Below are 21385 nucleotides of genomic sequence, written 5' to 3' on the forward strand. Positions count from 1 at the left end.
TTGTATGTTTTTGAGCAGAGATAGTTAGAAATTAGCCAGATATTTTTTTAAGTCTATTCGTTCACCAATCTGAAACTCTTTTCTTCTAATTTCAATATTAACAGAAACTTTGTTAGTAATGTAATTTGTTGCAGGTTTAAAAATATCTATGTTTTATATAGATATGTTATATCTATATTTACAATATATAGAGATGGATGGATGGATAGATAGATCTCAAGCCCCCACAGTCTCTTAAAGTGAATGATAATTTTATGGTTGCTAATGAACAATATTTTTGCTGAAAATTTAAGGATTTTTTTTTTGGTAGGAGGCAAGGTCACATATCATTCAAAGTAAATTTATTTAACTTCTTCCTGATTTCCTAAACCATGTCATGGGGCATCTTGTAAATTAAGAAGAAACCACCCATAACCTCAGCGAGTTTTCTTAGCATCGCTCTGATACAATCATCATCATTTTAGTGTCTTTCCCCAGGATAAGGTTTTGCTGATATCATGTAGACAGTACTGAGCAGAAGCCTGTCTGCCAGTCCTGGGTCTGCTACTAACTGTGTGTGTGTGTCCTTCATTTTCTTCAACTATGAGGTTTGGGGAATGAACAAGATGGCCTTTCTCTTGGAGCTGTAAGCTGCTATATGCATCATCAAAAAGTACTTAAGACAAGATTCTATGTAAACAGGTTGTACATGAAGAAAATTATTAAAAAGTTTCCACTGACTGGTAGGTTGTACACTACTTCATAGCAATTTTAAAGTAAACATGGTCACATCACTTATAACAACATGCTTATAAAGTGTAAGATGTATTTTTACCACAGGCATAACTCTCAACGTTTGAATCATGTTTTGTGAAATTATTTAAGTCAATATTCCTCAATTTGGCCAGGTGCAGTAGCTCACTCCTGTAATCCTAGCACTTTGGGAAGCTGGGGTGGGAGGATTGCTTGAGGCTAGGAGTTCAAGACCAGCCTGGGCAACATAGTGAAACTCCATCTCTTAAAAAAAAAAAAAAAAAAAAAATCAACCAAGTGTGGTGGCACATACCTGTAGTCCTAGCTACTTGGGAGGCTGAGGCAAGAGGATTGATTGTTTGGGTCCAGGAGTTTGAGGTTACAATGAGCTAGGATCACGCCACTGAACTCAAGCCTGGGCAACAGAGCAAGACCCAATCCTTCCTCCCCCAGAAAATTCCTCAATTTATAAGCCATATTCCTTCGGTTCCCAAATTTCTCATGCTTCTCTTGTATTTGAAATTCCAAAATAAAATAACTATAATGTAGTGCACAAAACAAGAGAAGTTTAAATACAGAGTGTGCCACTACAAACTGTTGGAGTGCAATTCTTATCTTCACCACTTAGGCTGGCAATCAGTGATAGAAGCTGAGATAATACAAATGTTAAGATTATGTTCATGCCAGGCGGGGTGGCTCACGCTTGTAATCCTAGCACTCTGGGAGGCTGAGGTGGGAGGATCGTTTGAGCTCAGGAGTTCGAGACCAGCCTGAGCAAGAGTGAGACCACATCTCCACTAAAAAAAATAGAAAGAAATTAGCTGGACAACTAAAACATACAGAAAAAATTAGCCAGGCATGGTGGCGCATGCCTGTAGTCCTAGCTACTCAGGAGGCTGAGGCAGAAGGATTGCTTGAGCCCCGGAGTTTGAGGTTGCTGTGAGCTAGGCTGATGCCACAGCACTCTAGCCCGGGAAACAGAGCAAGACTCTATCTCAAAAAAAAAAAAAAGAAAAAAGATTATATTCAAACTACCAGCAGTTTACAATCTTTGTGTATCCTAATTCTTATCACCAATTCAAACTACATAAAGACATCAATGATTCAAAGATTTATTGTCTGATTACATGCCAGATGGCCTGATAGGCACTAGAGATACAAAGGAAGATCTGAACATATCCTCAAAGAGCTCAGGATCTACTGGGGGGAAAGACAAGGACAAATACGGACACGCTGCATCAGAGACAGAGGACTGCAGGAACACCAAGGAAGCATCAGGAGAAACTGCCTAGATGATGCACAGCCAAGCCCAATCATTCCAGGTGGAGAGGACGGATGTGGAGATGACTCAGTAGGTGCAGAGAACTACACCAAACACTGCAGAACACCTGCAGGACCTAAATCAGGGAGTGCCTTGCTTGGTCATATTGAGTATCTTGGATTCTCTCTAGTTGGCCTGTGGATCCACGCCAAGATTTAAAGTGAAAAGTGTAAGGTGGGTAAATTTTACAGTGTTTTAAATACTGGGGACCTCCCCAGCTACTCTGTAACACATTTTAGGGGAACAAAGCTGGAGGCAGTTAAAAAGCCGTTGTAAGTAAAAAATGAAAAGAGTCCGAGTTAGGGCAAACAGAAGTATTTTTTTTTAAGCCACATTTGATATGCAAAGAAGATAGAATCAGCGGGACTTTTAATCACAGGATGTGGGGGATGAAGCTGTGGGAGGACTCCCAGATTTCTGGCTTGGGTGGTGAGGCCACCAAACAGGATACAGGAAGGAGAGTGGGTTTAAGGGTAGGCAGCAGGTTTGGCTACACTGAGTGGAGCTGGACATTCCTGCAGACATATCCCAGGGAGGGAGAGGAGTGGGCCAAGGATGGCACCTTGGGTGACAATGAACACCAAGGGGCGGGTGACACTAGAGTAAGAGAGCTCGGAGGGGAACTGGGAGTGTGTGGCGATGGCTTGGCATGCCAAGGAGAAAGACACAAATGACAGTCTCAAATGCAGTAGGAAGGTCTAGCAAGGTCAGAGCTGGGAAACGTCCATTAGATGAAGAGAGTAGGATGCACTAAGGACTTTAGTGAAAGCTATTTCAGTGAAGTTATGAGAACAAAAGTCAGACCACAATGAGTTAGGAAGTAAATGAGAGAGGCAAGAGGTAAGGAATGGAGATGTTTGGTCAAGGAGCTATTAAACATAGAAACAGGGTTAAAGGTGGGTTTGGGCTGCTTTGCCTTTTAAATTACTTGAAATCTCACCTCCTAGATATCACCAACATTAACATTTTGGCGACCATCCTTTCATACATTCTCTGGTGTGTATTTGTACACACACATACAGGGCAGACAGAAAACATTTACTGTCAACAAGATTAGTATGCACTAATAAAGTGAATTATATCTTTACCACTAAACCACCCTTTAAGTTATCAGAATTTCAAACATACTCTATAAAAGGAAGTATAGTCTCTCTTCTAAATCAAAACCAAATACTTCTAATCTGTTTCTTACTTCTGAGAAACACAGTGTGAAACAATCAGCCCAGGAAACAGACACACCAAATTCTATTGATTTTTAGAAGGTAGAAAAGCAATTACCCACTTGGAATGTTTCCAGGGGGTTAAACACACAGTCTTCTGGGTAGAACCCTGGAAGCCATACCTCTGAGGGCAAACAACCTCTTAGCAAGGGGGTACTGACAATACACACCCAAAGAGTGGCACCCAGTGAGTCATCAGAGAGGGACAAGTCCCACCCTGTGAAGCTTCCACACCTGTCTCCTGTCTCACACCAAGAAAAGGAGCAACACACAAAGCTGTCTAGTGTAGTGTGGCAAGGTCAACAAAGCTGGGAATACTGGCTGAACTGGCCTAGTCAGCTGAAAGGCCCTGGATTTGGCTTGGGTTTGCTCTAGCAGGAAATGGGGCAAGAGGTCAGAATTGTAACACAGAAAAGGTAGCCCACAAAGATTTTCCAGAGAAGACAGCAGGACATGGGTGGTTACTGTAGAAACTGGGGGTTGTGTAGTTTTTTTAGCAGAGCAACAGCAGCTCCCAGGCAGCTTCATTTTGGTTACAGCTCTCCTCCCCCTCCCCCTCACTCCTATTCTCACTGCTGATGCCAGTTCCCTTCCATAGAAGTCATGCTGGCAGATATTGGAGTATGTTTGATAACGCTTTCCTGTATTAATCACTCTCCTTCATCTGCATACAGCAGATTTAAAAGCATTAATGATGAATATCTTAATTCTTATTTTTGAATAGAGAATGAAGGCCAGACACAGTGGCTCACATCTATAATCTTAGCATTTTGGGAGGATCACTTGAGGCCAAGAGTTTGAGACCAGCCTGGGCAACGTAAGGAGACCCCCATCTCTATAAAAAGTAAAAAATTAACTGTGCGCACCTGTAGTCCCAGCTACTTGGGAGGCTGAGGCAGGACTGCTTAAGCTCAGGAGTTTGAGGCTGTAGTGAGCTATGATCACACTTCTGCGCCCCAGCCTCGGTGACAGAGTGAGACTCTATTTCTAAAAAAAATAATTTTTTTTTTAAAAAAAGAGGGAGAATGAAAACTAAATAGTTAATAGCCTAGCTGAAAGGTACACACAAAATTGCTGTATCAACTTGGAAGATAATCCTGTTTCTTATTTATAATATCAAAACTCAACTCTTTCTTACATATTTTAATAAAAAGAAATATGCTCTACTTAAGTAAAAACTAAGTTTCAATTGGGGGGAGGGATTTCTTTCTACCACTACCATAAGCTGACCATTTGTACCCTCCCCTCCAAAATTCATATGCTGAAACTCAACCCCCAATGTGATGGTAACTGGAGGTACAGCCTTTGGGAAATGATTAGGTCATGAAGGTGGAAGCCTCAGGAATGGGACTAGTGTCCTTATAAGAGAGACCCTCACCCCTTCCACCACGTGAGGATACAGAGAGCAGGTGTTGTCTATGAACCAGGAAGCAGGCTCTCCCAGACACTGAATCTGCCCATGCCCTGATCCAGGACTTCCCAGCCTCCAGAACGGGGAGAATACACTTTTGTTTATAAGCCACCCACTCTATGGTATTTTTGTTACAGCAGCCTGAACAGACTGAGACAACCGCCATGGGGCAGACACAAGTATAAAGTCAACGGAACCCCAGCGCACAGTAGACGAGACTATGCAGAGCTCAAATCCCTAAATGTCCCAGTGGCAATCAACATGTTCTTCAGGGTGATGTGTCAAGGGAGACAAGGAGTTACAGGCACTTCCTGCTGCGAACCTTGCTTCCCAGTTCCCCTTGCTGAGTTCTCCAGGAAACAGAACGAGTAGGTGCCACGTCCCTCCCCTGCTTTCACTCGCAGAAACAAGTGGAAAATGGTGCAGAAGGTGAAGAGAACTTTCTCTGATTAGGTAATAACCTATTCGATATCACCTTCTGATTTGGCAAATTATAAAAAGGGGGAAAAAAAGACCTATATTTTCTCTTCTTCCACATTCTCCCAAGACGACTCTGACAAGAAATAGTGAAACAAGTGAATTTTTTAGGTCTTCAGGGATCCTGTTACAAGCAAAGCCACCTGAAAATAAGACATCTGGAAAAAGATGCTGCCAAAAAGAAACAGCTGACACATGTTAGGCTCTAGCCACCCACAAGCATTTCTATAAGAAAATCTCTAAGGTTGGTACTATGTGCCATACTGATTTCTTCTCAACCTCCAGAGAGATATTAACTTGACAATTTTCCATACCTGCTTTACAGTGAACTAGACTTACTGTCAGTGGTGTCAATTTAGGGGAAGTCTCTTATAATTATTTTTGTAAATTAGTTTTCAAGGCCTTATAAAACTACAGATAAGAATTTCTGGCAAAATTCAATAGTTTCAAAATTCAAAATATGCTCACCTAAGTAAACCATGCCAACACAGTGTTCATTATTCATGGACAATGTCCTTACAGATTGCATTTTGCCAACACACTGCCTGGGAGCCTTGAATGCTTAAAACCTGGTGTGTGATTTCAACAGCTTTCATAAACAACAGAGATATGACTCAGTTGAGTTCTCTGATGTAAGTTTCAGCTTCCACAAAAGACCACGAACCCAGCATTCACACAAATTTCCTATCAGATGTTTCACGCATGGTCTTCAAAGACACGAGGAATTCAAGTAGATGTTAGAAAGGTGACACTCTGATGAAGGTAAAGTAAGGTCACACAGTCACAAATTCCTTTTCTGGGCAGCTAGCCAACTTTTTACATTGTGTTCAGTCATTATATATCACTCCACTTCTTGGCTCTGGATGATAGTGCTTCTTTTACTTTGCAGGTTGGTTTTCTAAATATAAGCTTATGTGTTCCTGGATCAATGACTAAACTCCCCACCCTCTCTGCAAGTGATATTCTCCTTGTCAACGTGTGCCCATATGATCATGTTCTACCTCTAGCTTAAGTCAAACTTATAGTAATGAATTGTGCTAGACCTTTTCTTAGGTTTGAGCAAAACAATAGAGCTCCAACAAAAGCAACTAAGATCTGCATTAGTTTTAAGCAGCTACCTCTGGAGAAACATATATATCAAGATGATAAGGAAAGGCAGAAAGTAAAAGGATGAAAGGTGAAAGCAAAACACCTGAATGATTCTAAAAACTATTCTGTATAACGTGCCTTTGAGAACAACTCTACATGGGGAATAAGACATGTAGTAATTCAATACTTGTTCATGTATTCAACTGTTCAGCCATTTAAGAATCTGCTCATTTAATCCCATGACAAACACCTATCAGTTTTATAAATGATGAAATTGAGGTACAGAAAAGTTAGACAACATATATAAGGCTACATAGTCCCTAAGGGGGTGAGCCAGGACAATGAACCTCCTCTATACACTGTCATTTTAGTATTTACTCTAGTTGGGAAGAAAAATCCAAGGTGTTAGGCCACACAAGAGTAGAAGTAAAAGTGAGAACCCTTATCTTGTTCATGATTCTAATGAGGTCAGAACTATGTTGTTGCTGTCGTTGTTTGTTTTAAGCCATAAAGAAGGGGATGAACCTGAATCTTTGCCAGGAATCACAGAACTGACCCAAGGTGGTTCCTGCCACCTGGACATCTTGGAGCCTGTGTCATTCAAAGTCTGCCCAGCTGCAAAACATGAAGACAGTGGTCCGAGGTGACTGGACATTAGCAGCACTAGCGGATGTCCCTCTACATGGCAACATGCTCAATGGCTACCACATGGAAACTCGCCAGAACCACAATATAAAAGATCATTTCTTAATGGTTCCTGTAACAGGTAAAACGCATCATCTGATTTTCCTTCTACCACCTCACAGAAAGTCTACTGTGTGTGTGTGTGTGTGTGTGTGTGTGTGTGTGTGTGTATAGTGGGGGAGATCAGGGGTGAGGTGAGGTGAAGTGAAGTGATAAAATGATAAATGCCAGGAATTCTGTAGTTCAATGTCTTCATTCTTTAAGTTTCTTTCCATAGTTGTCTGCTCTCTCAGTTCAGATATGGCGTTTTTGCTCAAGTAAAAGGACTGTTCTCTCCCAAGCCCATTTATATCTTGGGAAAACATAGAAGACTCTTCTGTTCTGCATGGTGCTCCAATGGGAGGGAGGAGGAACAAAAACCCCTGGCATTTGTGAACTTTTTCTGTTAGAAGCGCTCTTGCTAAGAATACTACCTATGTAGTGTGGCTGACAGGAGGGTTAAAGGTAAAGGAGGGATGGAAAAACAGAAAAGAACCTATAGCCTCAATCAAAATGCTTCTGCATACCTGAGAGTACATCATCCTTCTCTTCTGATTCAGACAGCCTGTCCGTGAGAATCCAGAGTCCTCAGCAGACTCAGGGAACAATGGAATGTATTATTTACTATTTCCACTTTACTTGTGCAATTTGCTAGCCACAAAGGGCTGTCTCCACCTGCAGACAAAGAGTTATCTCTAAAACACAAATATAATATCATGGGAATGAGCTCACTGCTTACAGGAGAGAGTCCAAACCCAGCAGGGTCACAAGAACACTGCCATCTGGCCACTGCAGCAGTCTGCAGGTTGCAGGTTGAATGCTCAGCTCGGCAATTGGGTGGCTCTGGCTTTGAACCTCGGCTTCACCACCTATTGACGGTTGAACCTTGGCTACGATCCCAAAGCCTGCTTTTCTCATCCAGAAAAGGACAGTTTCTATATTAAATGAGATAATGGCAACGTGTAATGCACTGGCCCAGCCACTGCACGGGAGGTGCTCCCTGAATACTCACTAGGGTGGTTCCTAACTGCCACCACTGCCTTGTCTCTACTGTCCCCTCACCCTCTGCATCCACTGCCCCGTATCTAGTAAGTCTTCAGTTACTCAGTTAATATCTGAATAGATCCACAGACCTACAGCAACAATGCTTCAGTGGAGTCTCTCCTTAGATATGGACTCTCTATGCAGGTGCCAAAACTTAAAAAAAATGCTGTTACTAAAATGTTGGGAAGGGAGAAGAATTAGCAATACAAGAGAAATGGTGATACACTTGGGGCAGGGGGAGCTGGGAAAGGGAGTTCCAGATCTCGACTTCACACAGGCACATGTTAAATTCTTAATTTCAACAGCATTTTAAGAACCACCTGTCATGGAGGTGCATATTGTACTCTGAAGCAGGTAAACCAGGTTTGCGATGTTGTTTTAACTCTTTTAAAATCTGTTTATTCTAGGCATTTACAGATACACCCTTTTTGAAAATAAAAGAAGAAGAAAAAGAGCCAGGATACTTCTAGAAGATAAACAAAGCTTTTGCAACTGAAGGGACTGCTCCACTGCTGCCCCCTGAATTTTTCTGCCATGACACACATGGTTGCTATCAGTCCTATGAGGTATGTGCAGAAAGTAATGTTGATTTATAACCTGTTGAGCTTTTTTTTTTTTTCCCCCCAATCTGGGCAACAACTGGTTATGTTTTAGAAATCAAGTCTGATACTAATTTTCTACATAATGTTTGTCTGGTGACCTCTGTCCAAAAAGTGAGAATTTGTTATTAATGGAGCAGAAAATAAAATGATTATCAGTAATAATAAAGATAATGACAATGTTAAAATATCTGGGCTTTTCTACCTCGGCACCATTGACATTTGGGGCTGGATAATTTGCTGTGGGGGCCTGTCCTATGCACTGTAGGATGTTTAGTAGCATCCTTGGTTTCTACCCACCAGATTACAGTATAATTCCATCCCCCAGTTGTGACAGTCGAAAATAAATATCTCTAGAGGCTGCCAACTGTCCCCAGGGTGGGGAAGTGGGTACAAACTTTCAACTGGGATGAGAACCACTGGTCTATGTTAAAGAAAGAAAACAATCATTCTTTTTCCTAAGGAAGTAACAGAGTTAAAAACTGACAGATTCTGTAACAGATGTTTTGATTATAACTAGTAAACCTCCAACACATATACTCTCCCTCACAGAGAAATTTACCATAGTATTGAAAATACATGACCAGAACATTTCATTCAATTCATCATGTTTTTCTAGATTTTGACACTTAGAACAAAGAATTCCTGCTAGATGTAGAAAATAAGTAATTGCCAAATATCGGTAAAACTATCAAATCTTGATGGTATCAATCTTTTAGAGCCTGAGATTTTTGTATACTGTTTTTTCTCTCATCTGATCCTTTACTCCAAATACACTTTTCTGTGGAACTTCTATCTATGACGTACCTGGCAGGCCCGAGAATTAAATGGATAAGAACATGCTTGTTAGTCTAGAGGTCCGATATCTGAGATGACAGGAAACTTCCACTAGAAGGCCCTTAGGGTCCCAAAAGATCACAAAGGGTTTTCAAAAGAAATTGAAATCTTTACTTTCTTACTCTATTTCTTACAAGGAGAACTTGAAAAATTCTTCCTAATAATAAACAGAGTAAGCAAAAGTGTGCAAAAGCAACTGCCTATACTTAGGAGGTTAATTTTTTTTAAATGTTTCTTAAAAACTGGAAAAAAAGTTTTTAAAATCCTCAGAATTATCTTTCTCTCCTTTTTCCTGTTCCTCTTATCTAAATATCAGTTTTTACCTAATTAACACCTCCCCGGCTCCCCAGCCTAGTTCAGGTCTTCATTATCTTTTATCAAGTTTATTTTAACAACTTCCTAACCGGTTTTCCCACCTGCAATTTCTCACCATCGTCTAAGCCTCCACACGTGACCAATCTAAGGCACCTGCAGGGGAGAGGGGCTGCCCTTGTGTAATCTTTTTAAAATGCAGATTCTGGAGGAACTCCCCAAGGCACAGAGATTACAGTTCCCATAATTCAGTCTAGAATTTGCTTGAAACTAGGCTTCTAACTTTATCTCCTAAATACTCTTTCCTCTCTATCCCACAAACCATTTCAGTTACCTTCTCTGTCACCCATAATCCAAAGCTTTGTTCAGTTGGCACTGTCTAGAAGGCCCTTTTCTCCCTTGTTCACTTGAAGGCCCTCACCTCCCGCTCCTGGAGAGAAGTCACTGCTCCTTATTCAACAGTTCTGTGGCATTTTGTTTGCACCTCTGTGCCACAATCACCTCTCACTGTCCATGCCTTGGAGCTGCATCTGTCTGATTCAAGTCTGAGACCAGACTTGCTCTCCACGCAGTTCACAGGCATCTGTGTAAACCTACCCAAGAAAAGCTTGCCCTTTAAAGATGAATCAATTTCAGTGGTGGTCAAAAGTTATTTATCGAGCCCTTAAAGAATTCAAGCCTGTGTTAGATGCCATGTGAGAGGGGACAGCCCCTCAAGGAGCACTTAGTAGTGGGAAGAGTAAGAGCAAGACAGATACCCCCTTGGGTACAAATTGTTATGGGGATTCTCAAGAGGAAGGACTGTAACTATATGGTATGGAAGATTAGGAAAAGGTTCTTGAAGAAGGTTGGGTGGTGGAGGCAAGATTTCACAACTGGGTGGTGACTGTGACGTGTGAGCTGTCCAGGTAGAAGCAACAGCACGGAATACGGCAGGGCACAGCCTGTCTGAGCAACACAGGCTGGTGCAGCAAGCGCCCGCTGGGGTGTCTCCCGGAGAACAGCAGACCTCAGAAGGGCCCAGCATTAGACCAGAGTTTGTACTTGCATGGGGAACGGCTCTGAAAAGTCCTGGCCAGCTGGTGGAATAACAGAGTCGTACTTGGAAAAACATAATCTAACAATTACAGATGATTGATTGGAGGAGGAAAGGAAGGCACCTGGGTCTCTAAAGCAGGTGAGATACAGTCAGAGTGGAAACGGGGAGCAGCTCTGACAGGCACTGTGGAAGGACAATTAACAAGACTTGGCATGCGATTGCTTTGGGGGCCAGGAAAGGGCCCCCGGTAGACCGAGGATCCAGATTCCCACACAAGGTGGCTAGTTTCATTAATGGAAAAGAGTTGGGACTATGAAATGCCGTGAAGGGCTGTAAAGAAAAGCATAATGCCGCTGAGTATTAAACTTACAAAATGTAAAAGGCATGGAATGGAGGAATGGAATATTTCAAATGTCTACGTGCCCACTGCATTTTATTTACCTACAATGATTTTTAACATCTAGAAAATAAAAGCTCTGTGTTTATTTTGCTTGTCTCACACTATTAGGGACAAACCCCACGGTGTTCTTTAAACCAGTTCTAACACGTTGGAGGCCCTGCGTAACGTATACCTTACTAAAAATCAACATGAACATGTCTGAATCATCTACCCTCTTGCCCCAAATGTCAGAAAAGTTCACACGGTACACATGGTTTGTTGTTTTTCTGTTAGAATACACCCAACAACCATGGAGATGGGTCAGAGGTTTAACAGAAAGCCAACGCACAACTTCCCTGGAGAGTGAATCATAAAGGCAAGTGATTCCAACCCTAAGAAATTGAGCTGAGTGACTTCAGGAAGTGTTACTAGCATTGCCATCAGTTTTGGAACCCATTAGGTCTGTGTTCCACAAATAGAAAAAGCTCAAAGTAATTCATAAAAGGGGAACCTTTTAAAAGGTCACTACTTCTTAGAGGTAAAAATCCAATACGGAAATCAAATTATGAAGTGAGACAAACACATTCCCACCTATGCTATAAACACTCCATTAACAGTGTGGTCACAGGGAGCTTGTTCAAACTTTCCACCTGATGTTAATCACATTATCTCATAGGTTAAATTACACTTCAACTGGAGTTAGCCCTTTCAAGTACCAACTTTCCACTGAATACCTAAACACAAGTAGCAAAGAAACAGAAAACAGCAGCCTAGGTGTTTTGAACCCGAGATGCCATTACTGTTTTGTGTTAGAGTTTTTGTATTTTTTTAGTACTAGATTTTCTGTTTGTAGATCCAGTGTATGATTTGCAAGGATTTTGAGAGTAAACAGGCTGAAACGTGAAAACAGCAAAAAAGGGATTCTCAAATTTTTATTATTTTACTAGCATTTATAGAACAATCTAGAGTTCTTACTTCGTTTAACACCAAATAACTTTCCAATGTATTTTCTGCTCATATTACGCCTTCTCCATCTCTCTCCTAAAGCTCTTATTTTAAGAAAATAATGAAAAAAAAATAGTTCATTTCTTCCCAAGTTTTATGTCCACCCACCAAACCCCTTTAATATTTAAATCATTACCACCAACTGGGTCAGCCCTTAGAAACTAGCCACAGCTGGGAGCAATTAGGTCTCCATAGGAAGCCACTAGCTGGGATGGTTCCATCATATTGTGAAAACAAAATTATTTCTTCCTGAGTTCACCTTTCACTGGGTTGTTGCCACAAACATTTAAAACTGGAACAAAGCAACTCAGTGAAGGATGAAGATTCACCCTTAGAAAAATCACCTAAGATTATAAATAAGATTCAGGGATGGTGGCAGAGTGGTTTCGGTGAGACCACCACGTAAGGTGAGAGGTCAATAATATAATTCCCTTTGGCGCGGTAGCTACGTCATCAAGTCAATTTTTTCCTTTAATTGAGGTAATGAACACCCATCCACCCTTTAGCTAGATTTAACAACTTTAACAGTATGCCAGATATTCATCTATTTTTATTTTTGTTTTTGTTGAAATATTTTATAAATTATCACATTTTCCCCTTAAATAATTCAGTACGTCCCTCTAAAAAATAAGGATATTTTCCATCGTAACTATAATACCGATATCACAACTAACAAGTTAAATCAAAATCATTCCCTAACATCATCTCATCATGAATATCATTCACATTCACATTTCCTTGAGCTTATTATTCTTAAGCCATGAGAGGAGACTAGAAAGCCACATACCAAAGACTGGTGACAATCCCAACTCCATTCTTCTGGCCAACATGCTTACAGTTTCTTCATCCTTGTTTTGCGATACAACACGAGCATGCATACCAATGTGTGACAGACACATTCTCCCTCTGTCTGACCACAAACACTATGTTACAGCAGCTACAAAATTTAAAGAGGTAATGAAATGGAGAGGGAGAGAATAACAAATACCTCTTAGTTTCTCTCTCTTTTCTCTTGTGAATCATTCCCCTTAGCCTAGAAAGATTCCTCAGATTTCATTATTCTTAAAAAATGAAATATACAAAAGCCTTTCACTCCTATGTCCTCTCTCTCTCAGCTTCCTTTTAATATAAACCATCTTGACAAAAATAGTTGGTCTTTGCTTACTGTCTTACCTTCCACTCATTTTTAACCCCCTTTTGTAATCTAATTTCCTTCCGTTTTATTAGTTGAGACCGCCCTGCTGAAGATCATCAATTTCCTTAGTCAACACTTAAAAGACCCTTTCCCCGGCCTCTGACATGACCACCTCCCTGGGCCCACCAGCTTCCCCCTCCAAGGCCCAAAGGGGCTCTCCTGGAAGTTCTTGTTTTCGCATCTTCCCCGTAATTTACTCAGAGATGGGAACATCACCTGCATGCAGATGGCTTATAAATCTGAAAAGGTCGAGACTTACACATCTCCTTGATTTTTCCCTAGAGTCTGAATACAAGTGGGGAGCGACATGTGGAAGGGATGAAAAGTGAAAGCTTTACTCAACTCACTGGCTAATTCTAACAGACCTCTCCTCTCTAGGATGGTTAGATGATTTCCACGTGGAAAGTGCTTTCCAGGGGACACTGGTGAGGTTGGGCAGACCTGTTCAACTCACACTTACTGTATAATGTCACAAGATACTTAACATCTCTGAACCTCAGTCTGTACTTGTGCAAAATGCAGGTAACAGAATCCACCTCATGGTTTTGCTGTGAAAGTTATATGAAGTAATAAAAGTTAAATGTTAACAAAGTGCCTAGGAAATAGTAAGCAGCAAATGAATTTTAGTCATTGTTAACTGTAACCTAGAGTCAATCATGAAAAATGGTTATGTCTTAGATACCTAATGTTTATTAATGGCAAAATTGGCTGAGATAAACATTCCTCAGAGTACTGGATTAATTCTTAGGGCTTTTAAAAAGAAAGTTTTCCATTTTATCACATAAGCTTTATCCCATGTAACAGAGAAAGTACACAAAGTGTTGTTCAACACTAGTAGCGACTTTTGTAAACGGATGATTCATGCTAATTAAACTTGCAACCCAGGAGAATAAAATTAGCTTGTTTCAACACTTCCTTTTGTTCAGTAATTACAATTCAAGGTTGTGTTAGATGCCACATTACTATAATTTTGCCCGAGAGACAGACATGGCATATCCTGCATTTTTAAAAACAGACACTGACGATATAAATCCAGGTGCTTGCTGAGTAAGGGCCTTGAAGATTGCATAAGCAATTCTCACCAACCTTGTGCTCGAGTGTCACTGATTTCTGTACATATTGTAACTAGGAGGGAAGTATGGGGATCATTTTAGCTTGATACAGATTCAGCAGACTTGCAGGAAGATGAAAATTTAAAAATAGAAGCCAAATATGGCTGGGGTTCATCTCAGATGCTTATATTCAAGGAGCAATCTGTTCATGCATGATGACAGTATCTGTTCATCCATGATGACAGTGAGCATGCCATTGAATGATTTAAATTTTCATAAACCCACTCAGAATTGCATTATTTCACAAATTAGTGGACCACAAACAAGCAGACACCTCACATTCTGACCCATTTGGTTTCTCAGAGCTGTCTCTGTAGAGGGTTTCCATGAGAGGTGAGAGAGAGGGGAGGTTATCGTTGATTTAACACTCCTCATGTGCCAGCACCGTGCCGAGCCATTTATACAAGTCAGATCTCAGAGAACCGTCGTAAAATTTTCTAAGGCAAATCTCCATTTTATAGAGCGGGGACTTGGAGCTGAGAAGGGTAAATAAAACTCCAGACATGGAATGGCATACCCAGGTTTTTGTGGGGCTTTTGGTTTATATTCATTTTTTTAAATGTCAAATTATACATACTAAATTAGGTTTCAGGCCCTAGAAGGGGTCAGCGTAAATGAGGACCCCGAGACATGAGCTTTAGTGGTGACCAATGTGGGATGTTCTTGACCAACCATGCTGTGCTGCAGAGACAAAAGGCATTTGATAGATATGTGAATTGTAAAATAACATGAAAATCACCCATTATTACAAATTCTTGGCTAGACTTAAGTTGCTAGGTTTTTTAAATTTTTTAATAATATATGTTTTTGTTTAAGAAGTCAGGATACATGACGGGGAGAAGAGTGGGAGTGCAGGGTGAGTTAGCAGCGTCTGACGCGGTGCCAGGCTGTTCTGAGTTACATGTTCTGAGCACGCACAATGCAGAAAAATTCTGATTTCTGTATTGTACGTTTCTTAGGAAACCTTTGCACTTTTGGTAGCAATGAGAAGTTAGAAAGTTTAGATTAAATTTATCTGTGATGTCTTTTGAATGAAACTTGTGTGAAAGAAATCTCTTTTCTAAACTCTATGCCAATTTTTCCTCAGTGGGTTCCCTCTACTGTTAGCAAAATATGTGACTGGACACCTTCTCTCCCTGAATCAATAATTTGTTATACCAAGAAAACACCTTTTCTCCAAAATTAAAAACTTATTTTGCCAGAATGAGGAAGTCTTTATTTTCCTAAAGCATGTTTAATAACGCCAGAATTCGGTATAAGGAGATTCTAATTACCACCACTGATAGGAACTTCAAAAACATATTTGTCTTTTCTCAAAGTATGATGAAATTATTTCTTTCCACATAAAGCATTTCATGAAAATTTCTGATGAAGAATAGGGGAATGGCCCTCTGAATTGTGATTTCTTTTTTTTTTTTTTTTTTTTTTGAGACAGAGTCTCACTCTGTTGCCTGGGCTAGAGTGCCGTGGCGTCACCTAGCTCACAGCAACCTCAGACTCCTGGGCTCAAGCAATCCTCCTACCTCAGCCTCCCGAGTAGCTGGGACTACAGGCATGTGCCACCATGCCCGGCTAATTTTTTCTATATATATTTTTAGCTGTCCATATAATTTCTTTCTATTTTTAGTAGAGACGGGGTCTCACTCTTGCTCAGGCTGGTCTTGAACTCCTGAGCTCAAACTATCCACCCGCCTCGGCCTCCCAGAGTGTTAGGATTACAGGCGTGAGCCACCGCGCCCAGCCTGAATTGTGATTTCTTAAAAAAGGTGACTTTTACCACTTTCCAAAATATATGTGAATAGAGCTGAGCATGGCTGCCCAGGCTGTGCACTGCCCAACTCCAAGGGACCCCCCTGAACAAAGATCACAGAGTGAGAAGTATTGCCTGGAACAGTACAGTGCAAGATCCCTGACTGAAACAGTATACTGATTGAAAAGAATGGTTGCTACCAATGCCAGAAAACAAGGACATGCTCAAAAAACTGAAGGGAGCATGTGTCACAGAGATACAGTTGCCAGCTTGTACCCGAATGGCCAAATATGGGACAATTTGAACATCAAATAAAAAGGACAGTAACATAACACACTGACATAAGAATCCCTATGTCCATGCCGATAACAACAGGTAAGTAAATAAATGCATAAACAGGAAAGAAGGAAACACTTTTCCTTACAGTAAAATGACAACTAACAAATATAAGAAGGAATGATGGGATTAAGTTAGAAAAGCACTGTTTTGTCATTCTCATAGTAAAAACTGAATCAGACAGAAATCATCAATAGCTGCTTAACGGGGCGGAAGGGGAGGGAAGATTTAGAGAAAGAGCAAGATAGAGTCTAAAAGTACCTGCTCTCAAACTTCTAGTAATCACAAAGTAAATGTTAATTGTACAGCAGAGAAATCAGACAACACCTTAACCAAGTGATCAAAGTGAACATTACCAATGTGGGGCAAATGGACGTCCCTTGCCTCCAGATGTGATTCCTGGGAAGGACATGCCATCACATATATAGCAAGCCACTCAAAAATGTGTAACCTGAATCCAACCATGAGGAGACAGGCAAATGCAAATTCAGGGCTATTCTAGAAAACAATGTGCCTGTATTCTTCAAAAATGTCTATATCATGAAACACAAGGATGGCTGAGGAACTTGCTCCAGATTAAAAGAAACTAAAGAGACACAACAGGGAAATATAATAAGTGGTCCTAGACTGGATACTGTCCTGAAGGGAAAAAATGCAATAAAGGACATTATTGGGACAACTGACAAAACTGGAACATGGACTGTAGATTAAAGTATTATGTGCCCTGAATTTGCTGACAGTACTGTGGTTACATAAGAGGATGTCGATGCTCTTAGGAAATAAATGCACAGTGAAGCAGAGGGGGATGTATGCTGTCTACTCTCAAATGATTCAGAAAAAAATGAGTCTGTGTGCATATATTTATATAAGCAGTTGGTGGGGGGAGGAGGGAAAGAATGATTAAAAAACAAACATGGCAAAATGATGTTAAACATGGGTAAAACTGGGTAAATGGCATAAGGAAGTACATTATACTTTTGCAACCTCAAAATAAAAAGTTAAAAAAGCAAAACAAAAAACAGCAGCCACAATAACGTTGAGGGATATCGGTATTCAACTGGCTTTAATGAGCAGAAAAGTAATTCAACTCGTAATTAGTAGTACAAGGTAAAGAGTTAAATCCTTAGAAGCACCGTGTTGCTATCGTATCATCAGCATCACCATTAACACTTAAGGAACACGTATTAAGCCGTAGCCCTCTAAAAGGTGTTTCACCTGTATTATCTCTTTCAATCTTCACAACCACCCTAAGAGAAAGGTACTATAATTATCTCCACTTTATAGGTGAGGAAATAAAGATTTAGAGAGGTTTAGTAAGTTGCCCAAAATAATACAGACAGAAAATGGCAGAACTAGAACTTCAACTAGGTTGTTTGGTTACAAAGCTGGTGGGCATTACAATTATGTTAAACATATTTAATTACTGTTTATGAATTTTCCTCAAAGAAAGCGAGATTAATTTCAACCTAGATGAAATTCTGACAAATTAGTAAAATATGCATGGATAAGGGATTCCTCTACTAATTAAAATTAGGGCACAAATGAGCTAGGGAAACATAAATGATAATTTTGGTCTCCACAACATACCTTATGCTCTTTCTCCCAAGGGCTGAACCTAATAACAAATTAGACTGAACCTAATAATAAACATATTCTTTGAAAAAAAATTATACTCCATTATCAATCGTGTTAAGACTTACAAGTCTTAAGTTTTACATTGTAATTAAAGTATATTGCACTCTATTGACCTATTTTAGCCTACCCGATAGGATATTTTTTAAAAACTAGTAAATCATTAACTTTGTAAACCAAGTTTCTTGGTGCCATCTTAAGATGTGAAACCCCAAACAAAAAGATCAACTGTGTCGTTGTACCTCAAAACTTCTACCTCAGCTTCTTGCTGAAGCAATTCAGGAAGACAGCTGAGAAAATTTAGATACTTATGACCAACCCTTCATTCTATTTTGTCTAATGGCAAATGATCTCGTAAATCATCTGGTCCTATTTCAGGTTTTTCTTTCTTGAATATACTTTCTCTCCTTTCATGTCAAGTGGTGTGATCTTAGTGCCTATGTTTTGTTTTAGTATTCGCACCTGAGTTACATTAAAAAATATATATCATTTGCAACATGATGCCTGGTTTCTTGGTTAGGTATATCGTTATCTTCCCTACAGATCAAGAGTAAGTGGCTAAACATACCATAATCTTTCTTACCCATGGAGGCTGGATGGCTGTTAATAAAAGAAAAATGTTCAGAATCCTAAAACATTTGCAAATATTTGCAGGTGTCTGGGGAAATCTTATCATCTGACATTGTGACATAGTGGATGCCCATTCCAGAACAATGAGCTCCCAACCGTGGTTGCATATTTTAACCATGGGGGAGCTTTTAAGATCCTGCTGCCCAGATCACACTCCAGACCAATTAAACCAGTACCTCTGGGGGTGGGACCCAGGCATCAGCCTTTTTAAAGCTCCGCAGGTGATTCCAATGTGTAGCCATGGTTGAGATCCCTGGTTTAAGCATCCATGGCCACAAAGAATTTTATCTTTTGTGTACAGATCCAAAGGATTATCAAGAGTTATTTTAGAATTGGTATTACTTGTTAAGGAGTGTATAGCTCAACTGATGAGTGAAGATACGCGTATACACAGTAAAAGGTAACTGGACAAAGACAGAGGACATGGGCCAAATGAATGTGACCACATGGGGAGGCAGAGGATGCCTGTAGCCCCCCGGTGCCATGATGGGCTGTTAGAAGCAGCATGGCCGCTGAGGCAACTCCAGCTGGCGGATGATGTAAGTGGAAAAGCGTCTAGTATGTTCAGGAAACAGTGAGATGACTAATCTAGCTAGAGTGGGAGTAGAAAAGATAAGTTTGGAGAAGTAGACTAGAACCGGTCCCTGGAGGGCCTTCGGCAATAAGTCAAAAAACCCAGCGGCAGTATGAAGTCTCTAAAGGGATTTGAGGAAATGATAAAATGAAAGCATTCTTTTGGGAAGACTGATTTGACAAGAGCTGTTCACAGTGGTTTGGGGAAAAAGACTAAAACTTAATCTATTAATAGAAGAATACAGCAGATTCGGTAAAACAGTATATATAATGAAGCAATTTAGTCATTTACCTTTTTTTTTTTGGTTTTCCACAAAGACAGAAACCAGAGTTTGGAGCCTGCTAAAAATAATGCAGATCTCACCTATTGTGGCAGGAGGGACTGGGCAGGGTAGGAAGGTTTGTTTTGTTCTCTGCCCCTACAAAAACTGCCCTGTTTGCCTGGCTCCCAATCTCACAGGTGTAAGGCTATTCCTAGAGAACAAAATTTTAGGCCGCAGAAATTCCCTGTTACACATTTTTTGAATGAGAAGCGTTTTTGAAAAGCTGGGTCACACTGGCAATAGAAGACTCCTAGGAATGAAAAGATGTACCAAACCATTCATTCATTAATTCATTAAATATTTATTCAGCAAATACCATTTGCTACTGTCTAGACAGTGGGAATACAGCAAGGTCCCTTTTCCAAACAGATAACTCTCTGGGCATTGTAGAAGTGTCACTCAAAAACACAATGGCAGTCTAAGTCTACACAATTTATGGCTAGTTGATTAAAAACGTTCACTACAGACTTTTAAAAAATTGGGTCGGGAGTTATAGCTCATGCCTGTAGTACCAACTATTCAGGAGGCTGAGGTGGGAGGATCGCTTGAGCCCAGAAATTCAGGGCTGCAGTGGGTTATATGATTGTGCCACTACACTCCAGCTTGGGTGACAAAGTGAGATCCTGTCTCAAAAAAAAAAAAAAAAATTGAGTAACAGAGAAAAGGTTAAGAGCCTTCATACATTGAACTAGAAGCAGCAGAAGAAAGTGTAGGGTAACAAGTTTTTTTAAAAACTGCATTTATAAGTCACCACTACTACAAGTTTATTAGAGCCACTAGGTATCTCTTAAGCTCCTAGAACAGTGCTGGCACCTAGAATATGCTCAATAAAAATTAAATAGCATTGTTGCACTGAGTGGAGTGCAAAGTGAGGTAAGAAGGCAGCTATTATCCTCATTTAACTAAAGCATTGTGGTCTTCTCAGTTGCCTATGTTCTAAATGCCTAGTCAAAAAGAGGGACATGTCCATGTATCTGAACTACAATCTCATACTTTTAAAGCCAGACCACAATGCTCCTTTGTGAAATCGTATCTTGTGAAATCCTTGTAGTCATTCACAAAAAAGCAAGGTTCAAGTTGTGTAAAGGGTTGCTCCCAGACAGGACCACATACAGCTCAGAGATTAACTACAGGTGCTGACTTTAATACCAAGACTACAGAGAAGTTCTTTGTGTTTGCAAAATTTTCATCTTATAAATACCTAATAAGAATCCTCATTTAAATACATGCATTTGTCAGAAATACCTGTGAGAAAATGAATCTGAGCTTTCACTGACCCATAAAATAACTACACAAAAGTATTTGATTCTTCTTCTAAGTCACTGTACTCTCTAGTTTATAGACAATCCTAGAGGAAAAAAAATGAGCTATTCAAGTTCCCTTCCTCTCTCTGCCTTTTGTGGCCCCGTAAGAGGAGTCTTACCTGCATAATGTACCGGAATCTCTATCTTTGGCCCAATGACATAGTGTCCCTCCTCCAGGCTATGGGCAGTGATGGTGGTCCACTGACGGCACGAATGAATCAGAAGGTAGTCATTTTCCCGCAGCCCTTCTATGCATTCTCCTAGAAAATACAATTTTGCATCAGAAACTTGGAATTCACATCTGCTTACTCCATACTCTGTAATAAAATTTCATTAGTTAAA

At 40.3% G+C, this 21385-nt stretch overlaps 1 protein-coding gene across 3 annotated transcripts in view; it reads right to left on the reverse strand.

The window, feature by feature from the left end:
* The window catches only part of GAREM1 (GRB2 associated regulator of MAPK1 subtype 1), a 177163-nt gene that overhangs the window by 93980 nt on the left and 61798 nt on the right, over positions 1-21385 (reverse strand). For all 3 annotated transcript variants that reach the window (XM_045527187.1, XM_045527186.1, XM_045527188.1), the window contains exon 2: positions 21163-21303. In XM_045527187.1, coding sequence (XP_045383143.1) covers positions 21163-21303 — 141 coding nt within the window. The remainder of the gene's footprint in view (positions 1-21162; positions 21304-21385) is intronic.

This window comes from Lemur catta, chromosome 16, assembly GCF_020740605.2.
Source record: "Lemur catta isolate mLemCat1 chromosome 16, mLemCat1.pri, whole genome shotgun sequence".
Lineage (NCBI taxonomy): Eukaryota > Metazoa > Chordata > Mammalia > Primates > Lemuridae > Lemur > Lemur catta.